The 25,536-nt window shown below is 50.0% G+C and overlaps 10 protein-coding genes across 10 annotated transcripts; 5 read left to right on the top strand and 5 right to left on the bottom strand.

Moving 5' to 3' along the window:
* Positions 1-665: 665 nt before the first annotated feature.
* BDR25DRAFT_288250 (kinase-like protein) lies at positions 666-6,788 on the bottom strand. Its single transcript, XM_033688379.1, has 8 exons — positions 6,234-6,788; positions 6,007-6,173; positions 4,759-5,955; positions 3,819-3,945; positions 2,532-3,486; positions 1,960-2,482; positions 1,748-1,891; positions 666-1,656 (listed from the first exon to the last, which is right to left on the bottom strand). Exons 1-8 carry the CDS (start codon positions 6,541-6,543, stop codon positions 904-906), a joined length of 4,176 nt encoding a protein of 1,391 aa, XP_033546659.1. The 5' UTR covers positions 6,544-6,788; the 3' UTR covers positions 666-903.
* A 759-nt stretch (positions 6,789-7,547) lies between these two features.
* Positions 7,548-9,987, top strand: BDR25DRAFT_39894 (kinase-like protein). Its single transcript, XM_033698522.1, has 2 exons — positions 7,548-9,323; positions 9,377-9,987. The coding sequence occupies exons 1-2, from the start codon at positions 7,698-7,700 to the stop codon at positions 9,833-9,835; spliced, it is 2,085 nt and encodes a 694-aa protein (XP_033546658.1). The 5' UTR covers positions 7,548-7,697; the 3' UTR covers positions 9,836-9,987.
* Positions 9,988-10,544: 557 nt separating this feature from the next.
* On the top strand, positions 10,545-13,248 carry BDR25DRAFT_334750 (DnaJ-domain-containing protein). Its single transcript, XM_033692959.1, has 5 exons — positions 10,545-10,759; positions 10,809-10,893; positions 10,950-11,176; positions 11,234-12,806; positions 12,871-13,248. The coding sequence occupies exons 1-5, from the start codon at positions 10,727-10,729 to the stop codon at positions 13,038-13,040; spliced, it is 2,088 nt and encodes a 695-aa protein (XP_033546657.1). The 5' UTR covers positions 10,545-10,726; the 3' UTR covers positions 13,041-13,248.
* A 715-nt stretch (positions 13,249-13,963) lies between these two features.
* On the top strand, positions 13,964-15,769 carry BDR25DRAFT_343499 (uncharacterized protein). The gene is made up of 3 exons (XM_033693830.1): positions 13,964-14,445; positions 14,503-15,000; positions 15,050-15,769. The coding sequence occupies exons 1-3, from the start codon at positions 14,397-14,399 to the stop codon at positions 15,427-15,429; spliced, it is 927 nt and encodes a 308-aa protein (XP_033546656.1). The 5' UTR covers positions 13,964-14,396; the 3' UTR covers positions 15,430-15,769.
* Positions 15,218-17,065, bottom strand: BDR25DRAFT_394179 (uncharacterized protein; the record flags this gene model as incomplete). The annotated part of the gene is made up of 11 exons (XM_033698291.1): positions 15,218-15,619; positions 15,687-15,858; positions 15,907-15,945; positions 16,004-16,040; positions 16,123-16,222; positions 16,265-16,357; positions 16,392-16,737; positions 16,770-16,788; positions 16,823-16,944; positions 16,980-17,004; positions 17,038-17,065. 11 exons carry the CDS (start codon positions 17,063-17,065, stop codon positions 15,530-15,532), a joined length of 1,071 nt encoding a protein of 356 aa, XP_033546655.1. The 3' UTR covers positions 15,218-15,529.
* On the top strand, positions 17,031-18,337 carry BDR25DRAFT_288241 (uncharacterized protein). The gene is made up of 2 exons (XM_033688378.1): positions 17,031-17,550; positions 17,614-18,337. Exons 1-2 carry the CDS (start codon positions 17,129-17,131, stop codon positions 18,290-18,292), a joined length of 1,101 nt encoding a protein of 366 aa, XP_033546654.1. The 5' UTR covers positions 17,031-17,128; the 3' UTR covers positions 18,293-18,337.
* Positions 18,338-18,837: 500 nt separating this feature from the next.
* BDR25DRAFT_356065 (uncharacterized protein) lies at positions 18,838-19,769 on the bottom strand (the record flags this gene model as incomplete). Its single annotated transcript, XM_033695569.1, has 6 exons — positions 18,838-18,971; positions 19,014-19,238; positions 19,288-19,381; positions 19,419-19,468; positions 19,507-19,652; positions 19,744-19,769. 6 exons carry the CDS (start codon positions 19,767-19,769, stop codon positions 18,838-18,840), a joined length of 675 nt encoding a protein of 224 aa, XP_033546653.1.
* A 29-nt stretch (positions 19,770-19,798) lies between these two features.
* BDR25DRAFT_356064 (uncharacterized protein) lies at positions 19,799-22,938 on the bottom strand (the record flags this gene model as incomplete). Its single annotated transcript, XM_033695568.1, has 24 exons — positions 19,799-19,858; positions 19,900-19,936; positions 19,975-20,079; positions 20,141-20,220; positions 20,264-20,281; positions 20,312-20,317; positions 20,384-20,409; positions 20,437-20,865; positions 20,890-20,999; positions 21,031-21,048; positions 21,090-21,166; positions 21,222-21,231; positions 21,285-21,394; positions 21,482-21,546; positions 21,585-21,778; positions 21,828-21,839; positions 21,895-21,919; positions 21,974-22,122; positions 22,158-22,354; positions 22,412-22,468; positions 22,500-22,576; positions 22,644-22,743; positions 22,806-22,852; positions 22,896-22,938. 24 exons carry the CDS (start codon positions 22,936-22,938, stop codon positions 19,799-19,801), a joined length of 2,052 nt encoding a protein of 683 aa, XP_033546652.1.
* Positions 22,939-22,972: 34 nt separating this feature from the next.
* Positions 22,973-23,874, top strand: BDR25DRAFT_356063 (uncharacterized protein; the record flags this gene model as incomplete). Its single annotated transcript, XM_033695567.1, has 8 exons — positions 22,973-22,998; positions 23,070-23,110; positions 23,191-23,223; positions 23,263-23,362; positions 23,388-23,429; positions 23,462-23,627; positions 23,679-23,786; positions 23,857-23,874. The coding sequence occupies 8 exons, from the start codon at positions 22,973-22,975 to the stop codon at positions 23,872-23,874; spliced, it is 534 nt and encodes a 177-aa protein (XP_033546651.1).
* Positions 23,713-25,449, bottom strand: BDR25DRAFT_39860 (uncharacterized protein). The gene is made up of 5 exons (XM_033698521.1): positions 25,161-25,449; positions 25,003-25,101; positions 24,561-24,946; positions 24,447-24,514; positions 23,713-24,396 (listed from the first exon to the last, which is right to left on the bottom strand). Exons 1-5 carry the CDS (start codon positions 25,326-25,328, stop codon positions 23,897-23,899), a joined length of 1,221 nt encoding a protein of 406 aa, XP_033546650.1. The 5' UTR covers positions 25,329-25,449; the 3' UTR covers positions 23,713-23,896.
* Positions 25,450-25,536: the final 87 nt, after the last annotated feature.

Raw genomic sequence — 25,536 nt, 5'->3', positions numbered from 1 at the left:
TCGCCATCTTCTCCCTTGGTCATACCTACCCCATTCAATACAATTCCAAGCCCAAAGTCCAAAGTCCGAATCTAAAAATATATCTAGCACCCATCCCCACAACCCTTCCAATCCAAGCCTTTCCCACCCCTCCCCCTCGCCACTATCCAAACACATACACACACACCCAACCCAAACCCTCCTCTCAACTTTGCTTCCAGCCATGAGCGCTCCTTCCTACTACTTTGAGATATTCTAATAGAGCAGAGCAGAGCAGAGCAGAGCAGAGCAGAGCAGAGCAGAGCAGAGCAGAGCAGAGCAAAGCAAAGCAGAGCAAAGCAAAGCAAAGCAAAGCAACCGCTCTATACTAGTTCTTTCTCACAAACGCGTACATACTATGTCGAGGGGTGTTAGAATCGCACTAAAATGACTAACCAGATCATGCTATATGAATCAGCTACGTACTGGGTTGCCAGGGGATATATCCCCCTTCCTAGAAAGGACAATCTGTGTTCTTTTCCATTGGATCAAGTTCAAGAAGCAGATTTCGCAGATGCCAACACCAAGCTTCAGCAATGACCTCTCCGACCAAGTCCCAAGGTAACGCTGGGGAATATGTCAAATTTGGAAGATGAGTGTTTGCTACTCCTACGAATGTTATCAATCTAATCCTCAACTCGCTAACCCTGGACTAAGAGAGCTCTTCAAACATCCCCCAATAACACTACTCATGTCCAAAGCCTCCCAAACCGCTGGCATCTCGAACGCAGCAATGCATGACCGGCACATATAGCCAGTGATTATCAGTTCGCGGAAAAGTAACACCGCCAAAAATAAGGCCAGCCTGCATCGCACCTCGAACTACTTCTGGTTACCAGAACCTCTTTACCACCTCTCAACTCACTAGTGAAGCGGGGAGATCGTCTAGTACTCGACAACCTTAACGTTACTTCGAACCTCCTCGGGCAATTCTTCAGCCTTGATGATACCTAGACGAATAGCATCGCCCCAAACAAACATAGCCCTTTCCTGAGCATAGCCAAGGTAATCGAATTCCTCATCTTCCGCCTCAGCCTCTGAAGACCCCTCAGCGGGGCTAGGAGGATCTGCATTAACATCCTTCTCATTCTTATTCTCCGCCTCTGCTTGCACTCTCGTCTCCAACGTAGCGCTCTCAAGCTGCCCCCCTATCGTATCTATCTCCAAATTCTCGCCGTCTTGCTGTTTCTCAATCGCATCGAAATCTGGCAATCCCGGAACATGAGCCTGTACGATCCCCCACGCCACCCACTGCGCCGAATTCGCAAGCCTCCACAGCCTCGTCTCCGCCATAAGACGCTTCGTCTCTTCCTCCCTCTGCTTCTCCGCCAGCGCTTCTTGCTCTTGGTACGAATACTTGTCACCAGGAGGAGCACGCGAGTCTAACATAAATGTCGAGATTGAGGACGAAGGGGTTGCTGTTGCGGTGGCAGCTAGAGCGGTGGTGCTGCTTGATGTAGGCAGCGGACCGAGATATGGCGTGGGCGGATTGGATGCCGAGCCACCAGGGGCTTTGAAGGTTGGGTTGTGCATGAGGTATGCACCGATGAAGCGCTGCTGTTCTTCTGGAGTGGGGTAATAGGGTGTGTTACAGCGATACGGCGCCACCGGATCATGGTAATTGTAGCACCACTCCGTCTAAGGTGGGAGTTAGCGTGTTTGTACTGGTGACGAGGCTTTGCTAAAGTTGTGGAGTTAAGAAGAGATCAAGGAAGAAGATGAGTCTTACAAAATGGTTCGCGAACTCGAGCCCCGGAAGGTTGGCGTTTGCGTACTCGAAGTCGATGACCACAAGCTGTTTGTGCTCATTTGCAGGAAGCAGTAGCGGAGATTCCCCAGCAGGAATGAGCCGGAGAATATTGCCGTATTGAGTCTGTGGTTTATGCTGGTTAGCTTTGGGAGCTCGGTCACGCAGAGAGACCAGGTTTAAGTGGCACTCACATCATTATGCGCAAACACCAGCCGCTCGTTCACTTTCTGCTGACCGCCATACTGCTCCACAAGCCATTTCCGGTACTTCTCGATTGTCTTCCGGAAGACAGGCCATTCAACACCACAGATCAACCCCCGCTGCTTCCATGTATCGGCCGAAGACCGGACAGAACCTTGCTTTCCTTCCAGGATCTGCTGGTCAAGCCAGGTGACTATCTGTTCACAGCGACGGACCCATTTGTCCCAATTGCGCCAGACGAAAGGCCCATCATCTCGCTCCTTAGGCAGCAAGTTAATGCCCTCATGTAGCTCTCGCATACGTTTGGCAATCTGTTTCGAAGTGTCTGGGACGCGTAAATCTTGCGGAGTCAGTGTGATTGCATGGAAGAACTCTTCAAATCGCCCATTAGTGAAAGTGCCAAGTAATCGTGGTCCAATGCGTTTACGAGCAAGTCGTTGAAGAATCTGCAGTTCTGCTTCCCGGTCGATGAGATGCTCTACCTGTGGGCCGTAGATGCGAAGTAGGAGCTTGCTAGAATTATTTTTTTAGCCCAGTTGTTGACTTAGCATGCGAAACTTACGGAGGCGGATTTTTGGGTGTCGGCAGCGCACTTGGATTTTCTCCTTGCGAAGGGAGATTTCTTGGTGGGGAAACAACGTAAACGGCATTCGTCAACGCACCGCTGAGGCGCTCAACCTCGATGTCACCACTCCGGTCTAGCTGCACACGGCGCCAGCCTTTCAGCTTCAAGGTGTGTGCAAGCCGCACGATCTCGAACTTGAATGTTGCCCATGCCTCCTTTTCCTTCGGGGTATTCTTTCCAGGTTTTCCTGGTGTCGCGACCTCTTCGCTAGACTCTGCACCGCCTCCACTATACGCTAGCGTCTTAGAATTGTCGAGTATGGCCTCGCAAGTGGGAACAAGTTGTTCCACTCCGTCAAAATAGTCTGTGTCTGACGAGACGGCTGAGTGCCGTTTCAACATCGCTGATAGTCTGTGGCCGTGAGAGATTCTATGTCTCCGGGGCGAGTCCTCGGGAGACTTTGTAGAGAGAGACCTGTGTAGCAAGCTTTCTAATTGCTCAAGTGCGACTGAGCCTTCCGAGCTCTCAGAAGCTCTTCTTCCTTGACTAGAGGTGTCATCACTCGGTCCGGGTAGTGTCCTTGCACTGGTATCTGTGTCTTGTGGGGCGTCTTTCGCCGCCCTTCTCTTTGCTTTTCGTGCCACTCGCCTCGCCTTCTCCTGCTTCAGCCATGCAGATAATTGCTTTATGAGGTTGTCGTGTGGGTGTTGACTTTGTGGAGAGGCGTTGGATAGGTCAGAATCCTCAGACTTGATTGAAGATAGGGATGTATTTCCCCTATGTGATGACCCTAATCTCTCAATGGATGGTCGTCCTGACAGTCGCTTGCCAGAGACACTCGCGCGAAATTGTTTTGTTGCCTTGTCGAGATCGAGTGAGTAATTCTGATCAAACTCTTTATGCTTGCCCTTGATTGAAGGTGAGATACTCTCAGGCTCGGCAATGGAAACAACTGTAGAGAAGGAATAAGCATTGCTTTCAAAGAAAACTTGACGCTTGAAGTGGTGAATGATCGGTTTCACACGTGATTTCAATCGCTCAGTTTACCCCCACTGCCACAGCCGCATTGCAATTGATACGCCATACAAATATGCCCTCGAGAGCAATGAGGTTTGCAGGTTACGTTCGAGGAAATTTTGAAAACAAAAATGCCAATATATCAAGATTACGCAGCATTCACACAAGCTCATGCACAGTGAGAAACGCAGAGAAAGGAAGGGACGAAAGAAAGTAAACCCCAAAGATGGTACCAGGATACACAGAAAATGAATGGTGAAAACGAACCCTTTGTGGCGGCTGAGCGTGGTGACATGCCTCCTTCCATAGTGTCACAGCGAGAGTTGCCGGGAGACAAGCTTTGCCTTGCAGTCTCAGGCGGTCCATTGAGAGACGCCATGGCAGTTACCAAACGCTGTTACTCGAGGGTGGCCTCGATAAGGTAACTTTGTGCTTTGCTGATGGAACGATCCTTTCGTAGGTGGGATATTACCACGAACTCAGCGAAATTGACGTCTTTAGAGTGTGATTGAGAAGTTGGTGGTTTCTGAAACACAGCAGACCACTCCCGACGGTTGGGCTAGAACAGGCGATGAGCGACCAGGGTGGCACGTGCCAAAGCGATAGGCTTGAGCGGTTCGCCAAACAGATTCTTGGAAAATGGTCCGGTTGCGAGCTGCAGGTGAAGTGCGTTGAAGAGTTTTTGGGGTGGGGGGATTGCGAAGGTCAGTTTCCCTGGGGGAGAGGGCAAGGTGTTGGAAGCTGAGGGCTGAATCCGGTGGCGCTTTCCTTGCATGTTATCGCCTTGCTTGATAGACACATATCAATCCCTCTTTTTAAAGGCGACGTCAGTGTATCACGTGTGCCTAGGATTCGCCGGTTGCGCAGGGATGCGTTAGTGAAGTATAAGTAGGCTCTGATTCCGAGTATATTATGTACTTTGAACTACCACTTGCGGCGGAGTGGCTGCTTGGTATCCTACATCACCCCAAAGTCATCTGAACCCTTACCGCCGAGTCTATACCCCTACTATCCCATGTTTGTACACCGAATAGAATGACAGTTTTTACCCTTACTCAAGCCTGTGACTCCACGCTCCGCTCCAATGCAGCCTAGAAAAGAATATACAGACCAAATGTCTGACTGTTGAAGTCAGCTACCCCGCCCACTCCACGGTCTCCAAAGCGAGCATGACGAGGATGAGTGTCGAGGGTAGAATCCAGATCACGTAGCTCTGGAAGAGCAACTTCGACATGGCACCCATGTAGACGTTGTTGATCTGACATATCTGTGCCAATTGGAGCGCGCTGGGAGCACCCGTGAGAAGGAAACAAACGATAACGAAAATCGGATCGTCTAGAATGCTGATTGGGACAAATTTTGCTGTGATTGCAAGAAGAGGTGCCATGATGACGGTAGGAATGAGCATGCGGCTGATGAGTGATGCGTACACCAGTTTCTTCTCAATAGCCGCGTCTTCAAGCGAATGTTGGTCCTCTTTTGGAAGGGTGTTGCGCGCAAGGTTGGCCCCTAGAACGACCAAAATTAAGGGAACAGCTACACCGCCGCTTTGGCTAATAGCACGGGTAACTGAGTTACTCAAAAATGTGCCTGGGTCGAAGAATGCGTGTTGCAGCCGAGGTACTGAACCAATGACGATGGCTACAAGCATAGCCCAAAGCGGAGGGTTCATGAACTCCCAGCATCCATGGAGGAAACTGGTGGTGAAAGAGTACACCCTGGAAAGAACCCACTGAAGCCATTGAGGGAGGGCAAAGAATGCACGTCGAGAGATGCGGGCGACTCCACCAGATACGGACTGTATGCGACGTTTAACAGCTCTACTCAGACGCACCCACCAGCCTTTAGGACCTCTGGGAACGCTGTCTGGCTTGTACGGCACGATGTAACCATTAGTACGAGGTACATCTCCGTTGCCAATAATGTTTCCTGGTCCTTTGAGAACGGCATTGCCATTCGAAGGTGTGGGCAATACCTCAGGGGACGACAAAGCATTCTCGCGCTGTATGATAGAGTCTGAATCGCTGGAGCTGGAGCTGGAAGAGTATGAGGCGGCGTAGGTTCGACGGTGTTCTGGGGTGATGTTTCCGGACTCATAGTCGGAGTGGGAGTCATCGTGAAGGAGACGCTCGGCCTCGTCGTCGCTGTAATCACCACGCTCGATAGTGCTGTTCCTGCCTGCATCTTCATCTTTGTATGCTTCCGGAGGCGCAAGGAGCACGTTGAAGCCCCACGTCCACCGCACCAGCTGGCCTAGCTGTTGGAAAATAAGAAGGTAGAGAATGCCACGGGCCGCAACCTCGTTATCGTTGTCGCCCGGTATCCGATCCCAATGTAGTCCTGAGAGCGTCTTGGAAAGAGAGATGACGAGGGATATCGGAAGCGAGTTGGAGTTGCCGAAAACCTGGTCTGATTAGCATTCAGAGTCGGGGGGGGGAACAACGGAGAATCATACGGCCATTGCTATGAGGAAATTGCTGGCCCGCTTCTGGAAACTGCACACACGGGACACGAGCAGGGCAGAGATGTATGACACGAGCGTCATGACGACGAAAATGAAAGGAATAACGGCGAGCTCGACAAGCTTGTCAGCGGAGAGCTGGGAGGCCAATTTGGTGAAGACTGTGCGGCCACGTGCGTTAGCAATAGTACCAATGGCATGTGAAGGTTGGTAGGGCGTACTGAGGCACGGCGTGAACAGCTGCACGTTGAGGTTGGCGACAAATTTCTGGGCTTCGGCGTCGAACATGCCCATCCTGGCCACAATGTAGCCCGGCAAGCTTACGCACACGACCTCCAGGACTGCCTCGAAGACTAGTAGTGTTAGATTGGCGAAGTCGGGGTGCTGGCTGTGGGGAGGAGGTTTGTGCTTCAAGGCATCCATGAAGCCATTGCCGGAAGAATAGGGGACGGTCGCCATAGACATGAATTCAGCGGGTGCTGTCTGGAGGTTACGCAGTCGTAGAGACTGAAGGCCGCCCAAGAGGGGCATTTTGTTGAGCCCGCGACGTAAAACGACACGATAGCCGCTTCTGGAGAAGGGGTGGGAGCCGTGGTAGCGTGAAGCGCAAAGGGTCGGAGATGCTTGGCTTTGACGTATGATCGCCAACACAATGCGCGGCGAGCGGGCGCAGGAAACTTTAAGAGAGAGACGAAGGAGAATTGGGAGCGTGGGCGAGGAGAGTCATTATTATGAAGTGCGAGTGGGCGAGAGACACGTTAAAAGCAGAAGCAAGCACAGGGCTGGAGCCAAGATAGCTGCGCAATCCCGCGTATCGATGGTGAAAACACTCTTCCATGCTTTTCGACGCACTGACAAGGGTTCTGCTGCACGTTCGCTGGCAGCGAGCCGCCTTTGGATGACGGACAATTGGCTCGCCTGCGCCACAGCAGCTCACTGATACGAGCGCGGCCGTCTGTTTCGAGTGGCTATCGCATTTCAATCGCCATCGGACATCGCTCCCATCATTGCTCGATGCTCAGGTTTTGGTGATGGCTGTCCGTTGTTCTTCCCTCACTCCCTCCTCCTCCTCCGTCTCCTCCTCCTCCTCCTCCTTCTCCTCCTGCTGCTGCTGTTCCTACCCCATTCTCGCATCGCACCTTCCTACTATATCTCAATCCAGGTGCAGGAAGTCGCGATCTTTGTCAAAGCGAAGGACCCAGAACACGCTCGAGCTCGGCCCCTTGGCGTCGCCGCCCGCCCCTCACATTCTTGACTGCATGAGCTCTGTCTGCGCCGAAGCAGGTTCTCATCTCTGCCTGCTGCTTGTTCCTTGCGGGCTAGCTGGCCACTTCTTCGTCTGCCATTCACTCTCCCATCCTCCTTCTCTGTCTCCTTCGCCATGAGCGCACCTGTCTGTGTTACTCCAGCTCCTTCTCTGTGATAAGCTCCATCTGCACGAAAACGTCACAGGTCGCTTGCCCGCCCGCACAGCCACGACCACCACCACAACGCGCTATCTGGACCCAGATCGCGCCTGGTTTGGCAGTCACGTTCCGGGACACACCACAGATATCCCACCTCTGCCGTGCTGAACCCTATCGTTATTTGCATTTAACTCGCCCGCCTTCACTCTTATTCCCGCCTCTAGCCACGCCAAAACCTCGCGGCGAGCCTCTGTCGCCGTACACAGCTCGGCTTTTGCCATGGCATCTACCCCAGACACCGAGTACGACAACAACACTCCTCTCGAATCTCCCTCGTCACCTCCTGTATCCCCTGACCCCAATGCTGCTGCCTCCCCTGTCGCCTCCCTTGAATCCCCGCACCAGGCCGTTCGCTCTATATCCTCACCGGGAGCAACTGCAGCCATGACCACTTCTTCGACACCACTGGGCAATGTCAATGCCGCGAGGAATCCACGAGCACAAGCTCCTACGATATCGAGTCGAGGTAGCGGTCTCAATCTCTCGCAGGACATACTGGCAAGAGTACAAGCCGTGCATCTTGGGCGGCAAGGTGTACCACTCCCAGGCGGAGGACTAGGACGGCCTCCAATCATGTCCCCGCACTCAACAGGGCCAGTGTCTGGTAGGCAAGGTCCCGGGTCTTCTGGGGGGCCGCTGATGACTGGCCCAGGTGGTGTTCCCTCCAACTTTCGACTTCCTCCCGGAGCAGGGGGGAAACCGAAGATGACCAACTTCCAGTCAGCTCCCGCCGTTCCCGGGCTCCACCTTGGCGGAGGAGGAAAGCCTTCCCTCGCTGAGAAGCGTGGACTCAAGCTCCCTGGTGGTCTACCAGGCTCAACCCCATCGAGCAAGAGTCCCGCACCGCCTGCAGGCAGGAAGAAGCCGGGCTTAACGCTGTCGCAAATGAACGGGGATCAGACTACGATGCAAAATTCTCCTCCCAAACAAGAAACTATGCTGGAAAAATACGCAGAGTATCTTGATGCCAAAACGGGTAGCTTGCGTTTCAAAGGAAAAGCAGTTCTGAACTCCGAAGGTGTGCAATTTGCAAGCGGCACAAGCTTCAACATTTCGCTGGACGAAGTTGATACTCTGGACGAACTTGGTAAAGGCAACTACGGCACTGTGTTTAAGGTCAGGCATAGCAGGCCACGTATGCGAAGACCTGGCTTGGGATTGGCCGGAAACAAGGTTATACCAGGTTCTCCAACGCGGAGAGCTTCCGGCGAGGGAGACGAACCGAATCAAGCGCCTGTAAAACCTGTCGCAGGCACTGGAGTCATCATGGCCATGAAGGAATTACGTCTTGAACTAGACGATGCTAAATTTGCGGCAATCATAATGGAGCTCGACATCCTGCACCGTTGCATATCACCCTACATCGTAGATTTCTATGGTGCCTTCTTCCAAGAAGGGGCTGTTTATATTTGCATGGAGTTCATGGATGGAGGCTCAATAGACAAACTGTACGGTGGCGGCATTCCAGAGAACGTTCTGCGGAAGATCACCCTGGCTACGACAATGGGTCTCAAGTCACTCAAAGAGGAACACAACATCATCCACCGAGATGTAAAGCCCACCAATATTCTCATGAACACGAAGGGTCAAGTCAAAATTTGCGATTTCGGAGTTAGCGGTAATCTCGTGGCAAGTGTTGCCAAGACAAACATAGGGTGCCAGAGCTACATGGCACCGGAGCGAATCTCTTCGGGTGGAATCGCTCAAGCTGGTGCCAACCCCGGAGGAGGCACGTATAGTGTCCAGAGTGACATTTGGAGTCTGGGTCTCACTATCATCGAGTGTGCAATGGGCCGGTATCCGTACCCTCCTGAAACCTACAACAACATCTTCAGTCAGCTCAGCGTAAGTCCCATACAGTCTCTCCATGTGCATCGCTATCTAATTAACGCAACTAGGCCATTGTGGATGGTGAACCTCCTGACCTTCCCGAAGAAGGGTTTTCAGAGGCAGCGAGGAACTTCGTCCGAGGCTGCTTGAACAAAATTCCCAACCTTCGGCCAACTTATGCCATGCTTCTTCAGCACGCATGGCTTGCACCCCTTGTCATGCCGGAGACAATTCTCGAGGAAGATGAAGAGGAGGCAGAAGCCGCAGCCGCAATCGCAACTGTGAGTGAATCTGAATCACCTGCATCGACTGCATCCAAAGGATCGCTGGAGTCGGGAGAAGGTGTAGAGGACAAGGAGGTTGCAACTTGGGTAAGAGATGCCTTAGAGAAACGAAGGAAAGGAACCCTGGCGAGTGCTCAGAAGCCAGCTCTGCACGCAGCGCCTTTGGACGCCATGCCTAGCCCTGGAGGAGTCAATGGCCTGAATTCACCGTCCACTGCAGAGACAACTGTTGAAAGTAGTTGAAGGGTCATCACTTTCTTGATCTGTCGTCCATCCAACTTTCCAAATCTTTCGCCCGTGCCCTCAATGCTCTTTCGGCACCTGCTTCTCCACCCGCACTCACTGCTTACCTTGGTCATGGCAACGCAGTTGACATCCTTCTGGATCTCTTAGCCGCGTTTGTTCTCCCTGATAAGCACATCTTAGAAAGCAGGGCCTACAATCCATTGCAAACACTCAGAAGAATATAACGTTCTTCATTCCTACAGGGAAAATCTGTATATGACCATGATTGTCTCCCTGCAAAGGAATAGGTCGCTCATTCTTCTATGTGTGGGGATTGGGCTGATTCGGGAGGAAAGTGTGAGAGCTGATGATGAATTGACCAGGCACGAATGCTAGGGCTTTCCCAATGAATGCATTGGGTTGAAACATTAGTGCAGAGCACGGCAGGTCCAGAGTGCGCAGGGCGTAGAAAAATATGTAGACATAAACTCTGCTAAGCAAGAACACGTGTAAATTTCTCCCCAGCCTGTTGCAAGTATCTTTTAGTACTCGTGCACATGCCTAGATCTGTCGAATTATTTTTGGGGCGGGAAGAAATGTCAAAGAGATGACTTTTTCAATCCCCCCAATCACTGCAGTGGCTTACCTTGTGGCGAAGTACCACGTGACGCCAAGGCCCCATGATGGCCTCCCGAAATGTGTCCTTGCGGGAACTTTATTGACCACGACTTTCTTTGAGCCCTGACTTTCTTAAAGCGCCAACTCCCCTCTCGCTATGCCACCATCTTGATACCCAAACTCGCCAATTTATTTGCATGCGCTACGACTTCAACAGCACCTCGCTTCTAATTTTTCCCTGCCTGAACCAACCTCTCGAGTCGGCATCCCGTCGAGGGGCAACTGTCCAAAATGTCTGGGACAGACTACAACTACGATGAGCAGGTGCGCAGCCGGCTGCGACGCATGGCTTTTCAATTCTAATTATCTCTAGGGACAATTCTTTCCCTACTTCATCCTCACTATCACTAGTCTAGTGACCATCCCCGTTACATACTCCCTCCTCAAACCAAGTAAAGGTGCGTTCCCCGGTCGAGTACAAGTCATGGACTTTCCCTTTCTGACCGTTGGGCAGAACTAGAGAATACCGCCACTCGAATAGAAACAGATTTCAAGCCCGAGCATGCCGATCTCATCGAGGGGCAACGGAAGAAGCAGAAGCGACGGGAGCGGCGACTAAAACGGTTTCTCTTCAGCGTCGGGGGATGGCTTATCATAGCTTGGATGGTGTATTTGATGGCAGTCACGGCACGGACAGTACCTAAGATATGGGATCCATATGATGTTCTGGGTGTTTCGAGGGCATGTGCACTCGTCCGTTCCTCGGCGTTTCAAACATTCGCTAACATAAAATGACAGTCTGCCAGCGAGAAGGAGATCAAGAAGTACTACCGCAAACTGTCCCTCGTCGCACATCCCGACAAGGCCCGCGAAGATCCCGCAAATAACATTACGAAGGAATCTATCAACGATCACTGGGTCGAGGTTACAAAGGCATTCAAGGCTCTCACGGACGAGGAAATCCGAAACAACTACCTCCAATACGGCCACCCCGACGGAAAGCAAAGCTTTAGCATTGGAATCGCCCTGCCGAAGTGGATCGTGACCGAAGGGCACGGCACATACGTCCTGCTTTTGTATGCCCTGGCGCTGGGTGTCCTTTTGCCCTACACTGTTGGCCGATGGTGGTATGGAATACAAAGGGTAACCAAAGAAAAGATCTTGGTCGCAAGTGCTGGGAAGCTCTTCCGCGAATACGACAACGACCACAGCGACAGCGGAGTCATCGGCGTCCTGAGCAGCGGAGAAGAGTTCAACGAAGTTCTGAAAGGGCATAAAGCAGATAATGGCTTATCGAAACTCGAACAGAAGGTCTTGGCGGATGGAGTCGATGCGCCCGTCAATGGCGTCTTGACGAAGAAGGATCGCCAAAAGCTCGAGGATTTGGATGATAGCGCTCGGAGGAAGGTCCTGTCTCTGTTGTGGGCCTACCTATGTCGCATCGAGCTCAACGACCCAATCCTCAACGACGAAAAGTTTGAAGTTGCTCCAATTGCCCTTACGTTGAACGAGGCCTATACAGCGATGGCCCTCGCCTATGGCAACACAAAAGCTGTTCTCTCAGCCTACCACACCTCACAGAACCTAATTCAAGCTCTAAGACCAGGCGCATCTCCTCTAGAACAACTTCCTTATTTCACTCCTGCAGTCGCTAAAGCTGCGGAGGCAGACCGATCGAGGACCCACATTGCTATTCAGGAATTCATGCGAATCCCTGCGGGTCAACGGAAGGCCCGTGTTGTCGCACCTGGTCTACTCAGCGAAGCTCAATACAAGAATGCGATGTCTCTTGTGTCGCAGCTGCCTGTTTTGCACGTGGAGAAGGCGTTCTTCAAAGTCATAGGCGAGCGTTTCATTACCCCAAGTTCCTTGGTGCAGTTCATCGTCAAGGCAAGATTCATCCCACCTGGTACCGTTAATGTTCCCGCTATTGAAGAGTCGGATCTGGAAGATGTTGATCCCGAGGAAGGTGATCTCACCGCCCTCAAAGGACGCAAGGATGACAAGGAAAACGAGAAGCCCATTCAACCTCCTCTAGCTCATGGGCCGTACTTTGCTCGCAACCATGCTCCCCGATGGCATGTATTCCTAGCAGACAGCAAGCAAGGCAAAATTGCCGTGCCTCCATTCACCTTCTCAACCTTCAATAAGCCAATTCTCGACGAAAGTGGTAAGCCCACGTTCAACATGCAGACGCTGAACATGCAATTCGGAGCTCCACCCCAGGCCGGCAGTTACACGTTTGTCATGCACATGATTTGCGATAGCTACATCGGCATGGATACCAAGATGGAGGTTACTCTTTTGGTCGAGGAGGCGAGTAAGGCCGAGGAAATGGAGGAGGAAGATGAGATCAGTGAACCGGATGATGGTGAGTCCCGATCACATTCCAAATATAGAATTGAAATGAGAAGACTGACTAATCTTGTTTGTAGATACCATTGCCGGCCAAATGCGAACACTCAAGTCAGGCGGCATTCCTGGGGCTTCCAAACCGAAGAAACGAAGGCCTCAGGATGACGACTCAAGCGATGGAAGCGATACAGAAGGAGACGTGGGTTCCGAGAGCGATACCGATACTGATACTGATACAGACGAGGAGTAATCTCTTGTCTGTCAAATCAAATCGGATTAGATGGCATAGAGCCAGATGCCTTTCAGCATTGCTTCCTGTCGGTAGCGGGGGAACATGGCGGTCGCAGCACTTGGCATTTCCAGGCGTTTAAGGGTTGCTAAGCGGGCTTTCAATTCTTCCGAAGTCTATGGCAGACTCGGCATCTACCGAATGGGGTATAAGAGTACGTGTACATGAGTCAAATTCAAGTTCTTGAAATATTCCTTCAAATCATTTTCCCAGATGTTGTGTCTTGGACGTTGCAAATCAAAACTTAGGGGACGGGAGAATGGATGAAAAGGCGTACCGTCTCGTGTTAAAACGTGCTGAAGCTAGAACATGGTGCCACTTTTGATGTGCTCAGCATCCTCCATGATGTGCTACAGGCCTGTTACTAGGGCAGCTAGGCGCAAAACGTGCTCGGTGGAAAATATCAAAAAGGAACGGCACGGTTCCGAATGATGCAGCATGAACTTAGTGCATGGACATATAAGCTTATTTGGACAGTCGGGGGTCGCTGCAAGTCACAGATTCCTTCAACCCACACAACAGGGGTTTCAGCACCGTCTCGCGTAACCCTCAACACCATACCCAATCCTCCCAACGTACTCCAGTATGTAGGTCACTCCGTCTCAAGTGAAGCCATTCAAGTCTCGACATTACAAATTCTCGCTCTTGATGCCCCCTGTCAGTCCGATTTGGGCGTGTGAGCGAGGTGGCGAGCAGGTGATCCGCGCACACGTCTCTTGGCAAGAGATGCGGGATACAACTCTCCGCAGACGGTAGGCCCCAGCAGACCAATCTGATAGCGCGGCTCCAGCAAGCCCTGTAGTTCGAAGCACTCTTGGCAGCCGTTTTAGCTGTCCATCCAAAAGCTTAGCCAAGACGGGTCTGCAAGTGGCCGGATGGCATGACAGATGCCCAGGTTTACAGGCGTGTGCAAACCTTTGGGTCGCAGCAAGACAGTCGCCTTGGGGCTGAGGATGAGGCAAACAGGGGCCTTGGTGCCGGGCAGCCTCCAATCTCAGGAATTCGGAATATAAGCTGATGGTGGTGTCGCTTCCTGGTTTCGCTTCTTCCTCACTCACCACCATCACAGTCTTTAGTAGTCTTCGCTGAAAGACTTTACCCACCTTCCTTCTAACCTTCCCTCCTTCAACCCAGTTAATACCTTCTTTTCTTCGCGACTTTGATAGTCTGCTTGTTGTCTACTTGCCGGTCTCTCCTTTGACAAATTTACTCTTGAAGCAACGTTCTTTATTTACGTCTGTGACGTTTAGTTAATTTGTTACCTTTCTAATCCCTTCTTTTGTATTAACTGGGTTTATACCTCCTTCACTCGACAAGATGTTTTTCAAGAACTGTGCCGTGTTGGCCCTCGCGACTGGTTTCGCTGGTACGTCTGACATTAACATTAGTCAAGATTGGACGGTTTACTGATGACTATACGCAGCCGCTTCGCCCGTCAAGGCTCCCCGTACGCCTGAGGAACTCCCCGCCTACCGACGGAGCACCGATGTGACCCCCGCCAAGCGTGGGAACGACGGGTTTGGCAACGGCTTCGGTAACCAGTTCAACGACATCAGCAACAATGACAACTTCAACTTCTTTGACCAATTCAACAACTTCAACAACTTCAATAACGAGCAGGTCATCCAAGTGCAGAAGGAGAACCTCCAGATCGTCGACAACGGCCGCGAGCAAGCCATCGTTCAGCAAGTGGAACAGGTTCTGGTCATCAACCAGAACAACGGCCGCAATGGCTTTAACGACTTGGCCCGAAAGTCCAACTTCAGGAATAACCGAAACGATGTCAGCACGGTCATGTTGGTTGTCCAGGAAATCCAGGTTGCGGTTGATGATGGCGAAGGCAATTTCTTCAGTCAGTCTGTGTTTGCTCAGTCGGCTGTTGTTGCCAACCGTGGCCGTCGCCAGAGCGAGACTGTCATGAGTGAGTCTTGACCTACCTCCCCTCCCAACGCAATACTTACATCATCTAGTCTTCCAATCCGAAGTTCTCATTGCAACTAACGTCATCAACGGCCGCAACGGCTTCGGTGGTAACAACGGCTTCGGTGGCAACAATGGCTTCGGTGGTGGTATCGGCGGTGTCGCCTCTCCCACTAACGCCCCCGTCGCGGGCGAAATCCCCTCAAACGGAACCGTTACCGCCATCCCGACTGCCACTGCTGGCGTTCAGCTTTTTGGTGACAAGCCAACCTGGTCATCTGTGGTTGAGGACCCTGCTGCCAGCATTGCCGCGGCGTGGCAGGCGGAGCTCCAGGACGCACAAAACGTTGAGAACGTTAACCAGAACAACGAGGCCAACCAGGCGGCTGCTCAGCAGATCGGAGAGGTGGCCAAGGGAGGGAAGAACTAAGCGACAACCGACATTGCGATTCCACTGCAGATGGAAGTATGCGTTCTGTGATCTGAGGTTGGTGCAGAGATGATAGCAGATACCCTCAAATGTCGTTTCTCTAGATTTCCTCGCTTTTCTTCATTGTCCAAGTGTTCTCATTCTTGATAGGTGCATGTGCATGCTCATGCCCTCTGGTGGCGTTTGGCTTCTGTCATGGTTCGGGCGGTATTGGATAGCAACTTTGTTGTGTGGTAGGGTGAATGCCAGCTCCTGACTGGTTCGGAGAATGAAGGAATTATGAAAGACCCTTTCGTGTCATGCTTGGCTTGGCTGAAGATGTGACAGGTTGCATAGATGGAAAAACGGAATAGGAAATATATTTGCATTGTTAATCTTGCTAATGCATATTTTGAAGGAGATGTGAGTGTGTGGAAGTGACAGGTGAAACTTGCATTGGAGAGAGATGGTTGGACAAGAAGAAGGCATAGCACTCACCGACGCCGGAAAAACTTGCTTGAACTGCAAGTGGAAGATCTCAGCTGACCGTCAAGTGTAATGGAACAGCCATGGAGGTGAGATACAGGTAACACACTCCTGATCTCGCTTCATCAAGGCTTTATCCAAGTCCACTGAGGTGCTGGATGACTGTAGTAACCGCAGTGAAAAGGATCCTGAAAAGAGAGGCTAAAACTCGATGCCTAATAAGAGCACAAGTATAGTTTGCTCGAAATTCGAGGCCACTGTTTCGGGTCGAAATCGCCATCACATCAATCAATTGTCCATCTAGGTGGGCACTCCCACCTTTTGTACTCTCGTACCCTTATCCATCCTCACACTAGCTGTCGGTCCCCACCCATTCCGTGCTACAAAAATACATCACAATTAGCGCTACCTCGGCCACTCTGTTCTCAAAACACTTGGTAAAAACCTCCTCTGCATGGCGAGCCTATCGCAGGGTTGTTTTTGGGGTGTTTTGCAACAAGGCGTGTTTCGGAGATCAAGTGGCTGTTTGGCGATCGACCGAGGCCGATTTCAAACACGACGGAAGAGTATATGACCGAGGATTTGAATGTCGAAGATATGGAATTTGTTTGAGAGAGGTGAGGTTTGGTGGTGGGAAGGTGTGTCAAGTGTGTTGCACGAAGGGAAGGGTGGCTAGCTAGGTATCGGGATTGTTGAAGTTGAGTGACATGGGCAAGGTGGGAAGGAATTGTACAACCGGAATCCTCCCTCGACAAACCAAAATGTTTTCTCAGCAGGGCTAGACGGCTATTGGAATTGTCGAGGCTGAAGATGCGACTGACGGGGTCGTCAAATATGTTGAAGCTTTGTTTTCAGAGAGCAACAGACAAGACAACGTATGAGAATGAAGGAGGACTTTAGAATAATCCAAAGGGCAGAGAATTCTCACCCTTCCCTCCATCTTCGAGCTTTATCACCCACCACTGCGCTGACAGTTGTTCTTCAGTCTTTTCCAGCAAGAAGAGATGTTGGCGAGGTGGAGTGGCTTTGATAAGATAAGGACTACCCGCGCTAAGTCTCTCTCAGACAAGCGTAATTGTATGTACCTCAAACTCCACCACTGTACCTTCACTCACACACAGCAATACCGGGTCTAGATTGTACCATCTGCTAGTGATACAACAAATTTCATTTGGGAATTCTAACACGTCTCTTCACGATTGAAGGCTAACAACACGTTCTTACTAACTCCGGCATGGCAAGAATGATGATATGCATTTCTCATTCTTTCAGACACTCTTTCCTTCACAGATTCCGCTTGCAGATTCTGGCACTCGCTCTCTTGCTCGTGGCCTCCAGCTATTATATCAAACCAGCTCACATCACCTCTCCTTCTACCTCAGCTTTTCCTACCATCTTCACACCAGTCACGTTAAATACCACCAAGCCAGTGCGGGACGTACGGGTTGCGAAGGCAACGATTCTCTATGGACAGAAGAACTTTGTTTACGAGAAAGCGCTCGATTCGCATGCCCAGCACAATAAGCTGCATGGCTATGAGATGCACATCCTCCGCCACCAAATCACGAAAGACATTTGGGGCAAGTGGCTTTGGCTACAGAGTCTCGTAACAAACGAACTGCGGAAATCAGCTGAGGATAGGGTTGACTGGATAATGTCTGCCTTGGCTCCCTCCTCTGCAATTCCCCTGTCCTGAGCTGACTTGTTTCTGTCATATAGGTACTTCGAGCCTTCAGTCGTTCTTCTCAATTCTCGGGTTCCTCTACGTGTCTTTCTACCGCCGACGGAAGATATCTTCGACGACGTCACTTTGATCTTAGCGAAGCCGGATGGCAAAGCAATATCAACCTCAACTTTCTTCATCCGCGTTTCCGAGAGCTCGCTTCAAATCCTCACGAGAGCGCTATCCTCCTTCCTACAGCCTGTATTAAGTGAATCGGGCGTCGACCCTTCGGACTCGATTCTCCAGGTTATTCTCAAAGAACACCCATACCAAGAAAAAGCGCTCTACCAACCCGCCCATTGGTACAATAGCGTCGTGACAAACAATGGGTTCATTTCTGAAGACGATCTTCTCGTGCGCTTCCCTATCGACCTTCAAGGAAAGCGTTGGAAGCTCATGGACGACTTGCTCACTTCTCTCCCGTTCAACCACCTCAGGTTTTCGAAGCCAATTGAAGATACGAGATATGCGACGGAGCCCCAGCGATTCTGGGAAAGTGTAATGGAAGCCAAGCAGGTGTTGGAAAAGGCAGAGGAGAATATGGGGGGTGATGGGCAGGAGGAGTTGAGCAGAAGAGCTCAAAAGCTGAAGGATCGCATTGAACAGTATGCTTGGGATGGGGAAAGCTTAAGTGTAGCTGTAGCTGCGGTGGAGATACTTCTAAGGGGTCAGTAACGGGGTGCTGGAGTTTGAACGTCAGGCAATGCTGTTATGTTATCGTGTCAACAAGGCTATCTGTGGATAACTAGAAAACGATGTCGATGTTCCATTGCTCTCAGATCTACATTGGTTATGCTTAATTCCACCCCCACCCAAATAACTCCCCTCTAGTAAGTATTTTTTTTATTTGGTCACCTATGTTAATTATTCCAAACACAACAACTACTCAAGCTTTGCTATTCCATACAAGATACTTCATTTCCTCCTCCCTCGAGTATTACCGGACTAGATTGCAACATATTTTGAAGGCTGGTAGCACAGTTTAAAGCCCAGGTTGATTTCTGCTGCCTCACTATTTAGGACTTTTTTACAGATCGTATTACTAAGGCTATGTTTAAACGAAAGGTATAGATTGTACCGAGCAAAAAGGGGCGGGTACTGCGTCATCTTGAATTAAGAGATTATAGCGCATAAATGCCGAAAAGCATTGGAAGCAGGAGAGATGGGGAATGGAGGTAAAGAGGCAAGTAATGAAACAGATGAGTGACAAGTCCCCAAGTTCATATCAGTGCTCTTGTCGATAAGTAACTTGATAATATATCCAATTCCACGTCAATTGTCACGCGACACAATCCGCTACCATGCCCCTTTGTCTTCATGTCCGCACCAGCCAAAATCTTGCAAAGCAACTTGGCTGCGTCCGCTTTCCGTTAATACACTAACCCGGCCAATCCACTACCAGTATTCTCCATCTTCTTGTTCGCGTCTGCGTCACCCCTGCACTGCAAATTCAGAATCTCCTTGTGTCCCTGCCTAGCTGCCACCTTTAGCAAGGTGATTCTCCCCATAGGCATGTCATTCACATCTGTCCTCCCTTGCAAGTAGAAGTATAATGGCATCGACAACACCCACTTCGTCCACACTTCACGGCGTAACGAAAGAGTGGATTGAGCCGTAGGCACTCGGCGCTGTTCGGTAGTAATGTACTCACGCAAATATTACCTATCAACTGATGAGTTTTTTGAATAGCCCATGGGGAATGATTTTAAAAGTACCCCTCCAGAGGTAAGTGTGAGAACTGGCAGTGATCCTCAGCATCCAAGACTCCGAGATTCTAGCACGCGTTAAGAAACAACTCCACCTCAGCAATGTCATAGCCAAAGTCGCCCTTGCTACCGTTATTGCACACTGCTTGAGTGAGGGTGTCAATCTTTAGGGGCGAGAAGGACGAAGTAATTCATGGAACTTCCCCAATTCTAATTTCTGATTCGCTCCTTTCTTGAGCACGAATCGACACCAAGAGGGATCATAAGCTTCCTTTAGATATTTCGGGAGTTTGCCGAGACGTAACCGTACGTCGTGTTTTCTTTCAAATCTCAACAGCTGACCAATCTGTAAAGTTGCCTATTGGAATTTATAGAAGGCCAGTTCTTTGGAGACAATGAATAAAACTAATGCTCTGACACTCCCTAACTCTTCTCGAGCAATGCATCGTTACTTCTTTTTTCACAACATTAGAGATTAGTGTTTCTGTGCCAGTTGATGGTCATGGTCAATTATTTCGATAACGAATTTGCTTATCTAGTCCCCGTCGTTCGTTGCTCGACACTAACGCTCTCTACTTGACTCAACTGTCTTTTACTGTTGCCGTTGTGGCGACTCGAGATGAAGATCTTTACACTATTGCCGGAAATGACTAAACCAGTTCATAGAAAAAGTCGATTAAGATTGACCAGCTGTCTTCGTTGCGTTCATCTGGTGCGTCAAGTGCTAGGTTTGCAACGGGGAAGGCTTGAAGAAATCTCGGTGAGGAGCATTCTCGGCACCTCAAGGGTTAGCTTAGCAGATGCAAAGCCAGACTACTTGTTCCCGTCTAGGCCTTCAAGAGACCTTGAAGCAGCCTGTCGCCCTTCGTTGACAAGACTGCCAATTTCATAACAAAGCTACGAAGGACCCCCTCTACGCTACGTTGTAATGCCTCATCACGGTTATGGTAGAAGAACGCTAGAGCAGGGTGCATCGCGCTCTGCATACGATGGTCTAGGGCGCAAGTGACGAGTTACGACTTCTCGCATTAGCTCACAGCATTCGTTAGAATTGCATTACGAGATTAGGGATGTGGCTTACGAATGCTGTGAAGTCAAAGGATCATTGGCAACTGAGGACTCTCCCAACCTTCATATCGGCTAGGCTGCAGAAGTAATTGTCCGGTATCAGGCTTGCAATTCTTGATAGCAGTTGTATGATCATCATCAAAAGGAATGTCCGAAACCCAGCACAGTAATACAGCCCTCTTCTCGTTCTTCTGGTATTTCCGAACACCTCCCATCTGGAGCCTAAAATTTCGGCCGTTGGTCGCTTGGCCCCGACTTCCCGGAGCTCTTTTACTAAATTGTTAGGCTTTCGAGTTAAATCTGGTTGGTCCTGGTGATGAAGTGTGCGCTCTATGTTCTCTATTTCCGTTTCGACGCGAGTCTCGATCTTTTGGCAACTTTCGGCGAATGAAAATATCCCTTCCAGTTTCCATATTGAAAACATAGTCCGCCCAATTGCCTTCTTGGCCAAGACTTTGAGGCCTTGGGTTAGTACTTTTCATATCAACTCATACAGACTCTCTAATAACGTCTTGACGATTGGTTGCACAAGGCTGGGCATGGTTTCGTGATCTGCAGGTAGGGGGCGAAATAAACCACGTATCTGTGAATGGTATATATGACTTGCTCTGATCTTAAGAACTGCGCGTTAAGTTGCACTTGGTCCGAAACGGCAGTCTACGCTGTGTGTCAACTTCCCACGTCATGAAGAGAAAAACATATCGTATTCAAAGTAGTCGAATAGCTGCGCAAGGCAGCCCAACGTGTATTGGAATAGCATTGACCGTCGCATCCCCTACTTATTTGAATCTGTCAAGCTATTTGACTATTATTTCTGCCTTTGCGTGCACTTTGATTTGTCTTCCCATCGCAATAATTTTATATTTCTTTCAACATCGTTGCGCCTGACTTACGTAGCTTGCGAGGCATCTATGAGGATGTCCTTGATATGTGACGAAGGCGACGTGGTATATTTCTGAAGCATGCTCCAATGGCCCGGAGTCAAGCCACGGATCGCATCAACCTAGAAGTCTCTTGGATGTGTTGAAGGACTAGTACTAGCCGTGGGAGGAGGGGTTGCTGGCGAAGAAGTTGTTATGGATGATTGGACCCCAGGTGGCGGTGCTACTACTGTATTAGCTAGCGACTGGCTTGATGCCGTTAAGAAGATTTGCGCTGACGATGGAGACGATGGCGTTTGGGAGGCTGGAAACGAATAACACTTGGTAGCGAATGGTTGAAGCTCGAGAGATAGACGTTCCCGTAGGGGGAGAGGGTTGCGGTGTGGCTACCTATGCCGTGAAGACTAGATGACATAGATTCCTTAATTATCCTCTTTAGTGGGTTGCGGATTTTGGATCGTTCGTTTTTGCCACCATTGTGAATAGCAGTCGATCTCGAGATCATACTACAATAAGGTCAGGCAATTTTTCGGGATGTGTGGTGGGCATCCTCACTACAAGGCGAAGCTCCAAGTCGGTATCTACCTTCTGAAGCAACTAGGGGGCTGGAGAATGTATGCACGTGGCAAGTTGGAACACAGATGGCCCTGATCCATGCTCTTGTGTGTACCTTGTTCCATCTACTTATATTATATTGTTACTCTGTACTCGATCCTTCGCAAAAATCCTTGCAACGGCGCCTACCGTCCAGGCTTCCAGCTTGGCGTAGACATCAAGATGTGTGGGCATCTGAAGGGCAAGTACTGGAGAATGATTCGTTTTATCCTGGCCGAGTGGCTTCGACACAACCCTGAGGTGGAAATAAAAGTACCTGATGCTTTCCACAGAACCGTACTAGGAGGAATCTCACCGAAGATACTCCACAAAGCTGTATGGTCGTGGAGCACACCCGTTGTTGGAGATTTGAGGATCGTGCGAATTATCAGCATGGCACAAATCTCGTCTTGTCGACTGTTGGAAGTACAAGTGATCCTTCGTGGAGCGATGTGAAGCTCGATATCGCATTCGCATTCGGAGATATGCTAGAGTTGTGCTCGCAAACTAGAGAATGCTTTTCACCTTGTCTTAGTAGGCTTCACAAGGTCGATCTTGCTCCATACCGACGTTTCCCACACACCATCCATTTTGCGATCCCTCTCCGGAAGATCCCTCTCCGCCTGCCTTTACCTGGGCATAGCAGCCAACTCTGACAGCTCGGAACGCCAACATCGCAATGGTGGGGCAGATTACACTTTTGATTCTCCCTGCAGCAATCCAAGCGCGTGCACATGCACTGTGTTGCGTTGTATACTATTCCGAATTAGCCCTGACAGGTCGATCGATTATGTCGGTTCTTGCTTCCAGATTGGCGATTGCGAATGCTGGCTGAGAAGTTGGTCAAATGCTTTAGGCCTGGATATGATACAGAGACCTTGAACCTTGTCAGCGGGCATGCAGAAATAGAATGATGTTTCTGCTCGTATTTTGGAGGACACTGGGGTCTAAACAAGCTGGGACATTGGACCGGGGGGGACTTTCAGCTTGTCAGTCGATCGGCGGCGGACAAGGTGTATTAGTGGGGACCGTGGGATTTATTTGAGGCGAAGGGTTGATAACAGTGGCTCATGCAGAGTAGTGTGACGAAAAACAAACATGTGTGGATGCCGAGAGCCGAACTTGAGAAGAAGTACCGATGAAGGAACAGTTTATAGAATTAGAAAAGTGGGCATTTAGCTTAGAAGGAAAGTAGTACGAGAGGCACGAGGAGATGTTTCGAGTTGACAAATATTGCCCAAAGCGTACGTATTACACGAGATTTAGCAACGTAAACTCAACTGAATGCTAACCCATCCGATATAATGTCAAAAGTGCGTTTTAGTGGAGGAGTCTGCACCTTCTGGTAGTCCGCCTTGTTCTGCTTGCAAGGTAATGACCCAAACCCCTTTGTAAGCATTCGGTGGTAAGTGTAACATGCCGTACAAATATACGAACTATTTTAGAAATTCAGGCCGCAAGATCAATAGATCAGTTAGTGACAAGAGGAAGCAATTGTGATGACAGAACGTGAACAAAAAGTAAATGGTATCTCATGCAGAAGAGAAGCAAACAGCCTGCCCGGTCCCATAAATCCCATCCTTTCAGACACTAAGATCTTGCATTGCTCCGCAGTATCCCCGTATCGACCATCTGCAAGTCTCAAATTTGGGGTCTGAAGCATTAAAGCTCAGGGTGTTGAGTCATTTGGCCATGCTGTGTATTGCAGGCAGCAAAAAACGGCGGGGTAATACGGGCGCCGACAAACTAAAAAGCAAATATGTGGCGCCTAAAACCCAAGAATAGAGATGTCAAGTCCTTGTTCTCTCGAAGGATATCGGCCATGGTATTTGTGATTGGACACAACGTACAACGGGTAGTCATGCAGGAAGAAACGAGTTCGGTATGCGAGCCATTCTGGGCAGCCTTGAAACACCATATGTAGAGCTAAAGTCTGGGGCTAGAAGTGCCGGATAATGCTATTATGGTGTGTATTGTGGTGATCCTGTAGATGCTAAACCAGAGCTGATAGGTGGAAAGTCGGTCGAGTTTCAGACGATCTCGTCGTTAGAGGTGCCCTGAGTCGGAATTGGGGGCCAAAGTGGGTCCATGGAGTGTGTGCCACTCAGTCCTCCACTTGTTCGTGTGCTTCGTCGGTCCAGAGCGAGGTTGCCGCGAGATTGTTGTGCTGCCCACGACCCATCAAACTCGTCTGTTTGAGTGAGGATGTAATCTGTGCTCTCACCATCTTTTCTGTTCGCTTCTGACTTCAATTCGAAAGATTCCCCATGCTTGGAAAATGCGTCGTTTGTGTTTCGGCACGACCTATTAGCGGCTGTGTGGTTCATATTGCTTTCAGTGGGACATTTTGAGTCCGAGCCAGGTTCACTTGATCGAAGGGAGCGGGAGAGTTGCTTGGCCGTCGCTGATCGTACTGATCGTGCTGTAGTAATGAATCGCTTCAAGAACGGCCGGAGCGTCGCAAGACAACCTGCTACAATGCCTGACCCAGGCTCTACCGTGGACCATATTGCAACGTTCGTGGCGTTCCCTGGAAACGGTCACTAAACCAAAATCCTCCACCACTGGGAATACGCTTACAGTAGAAGTCTTCGATTTGTGTCAGACCATCCACATACTGGAAGCGAATGATAGAGCATATGCAGCCACTACTCTGTTGTCAGAAAGGCCTTTCGGCTTAAAATGATTTCTTACAGCGCAGCTAGGGAGAGAATGAGTCCAACTGATATTTTCGAACGTGTGTCCATCCCAGAATTCCACAGAATGAATATGGGAAGTGTTGCAAATATGCAGTCCGTAAGTGTAGTAAATGAGGCCTGCTGATAGGCAAAGAATCGATCTAGTCCTCGTGAGGTGCATTTGTTTTCCAGCTGGCGGTAGACGTAGTGATTTAGGTTGGCGCCGCATCTGAAAAAGACGTAGAATAGCGAGGAAGTACCGGAGAGAATGCTAATACCAACGGTAATCCAGATTGTCCCAGCTTGCCAGCGCTTAACGATAATGCGCGAAAAGAATATGCCCAGGGAGATTTTAAGCACGAGGATTGTGAGAAGGTATGTAGCTTCTCCAACAATAGTCCACTGTCTCCAAGTAAGCCATGTTGTTATGGAGAATAGCAATGGAATGTGATACTCGCCTTGATAAGCTTAATCATTTGAGCCACGCTCGTTACATGAGTCCCTCCACCGTGGGCCTCGAGAAAAAACATTGCCGCGCAATAGACAGTGAATATCATCTAGAGGTATATGCGTAAATGAAGTGCTATAGACAATCAAATAGGTTGGTAATTCATACGGTGGCGAGAATCATTGTTCGGTCGTCCCAACCGAAGTTGGCAATAACATAGATTCGTGTCCATACTCGCAATGCAACAAAAACCCACGCGAGAACAAGGAAGGCTATTGCGACGTTTGCCTGTTGTCTTCCACGGGAAGCCAGTGAATTATCATCGTGCTGGGCCATTCTCAACAGGTTTTGGGGGCCGGAAATTTTGGGGAGAATTGATGTGGCTATGCTGCATGGACGGGAAGCAATCGAGATTGGAGTTGAAGTTGAAGAAAAGAATGAGACTTAAAAGCGGGTGGCTGAGCGCCCAAGGGAAACTGTGGTTCTACCACAGACGTAGTTCCTCGGTCTGATGGGACGAATAATACAAAACCCCTCTGGTCGG

Source organism: Lindgomyces ingoldianus (genome assembly GCF_010093535.1).
Source record: "Lindgomyces ingoldianus strain ATCC 200398 unplaced genomic scaffold BDR25scaffold_19, whole genome shotgun sequence".
Lineage (NCBI taxonomy): Eukaryota > Fungi > Ascomycota > Dothideomycetes > Pleosporales > Lindgomycetaceae > Lindgomyces > Lindgomyces ingoldianus.
This window is presented reverse-complemented; position numbering and strand designations above follow the sequence as displayed.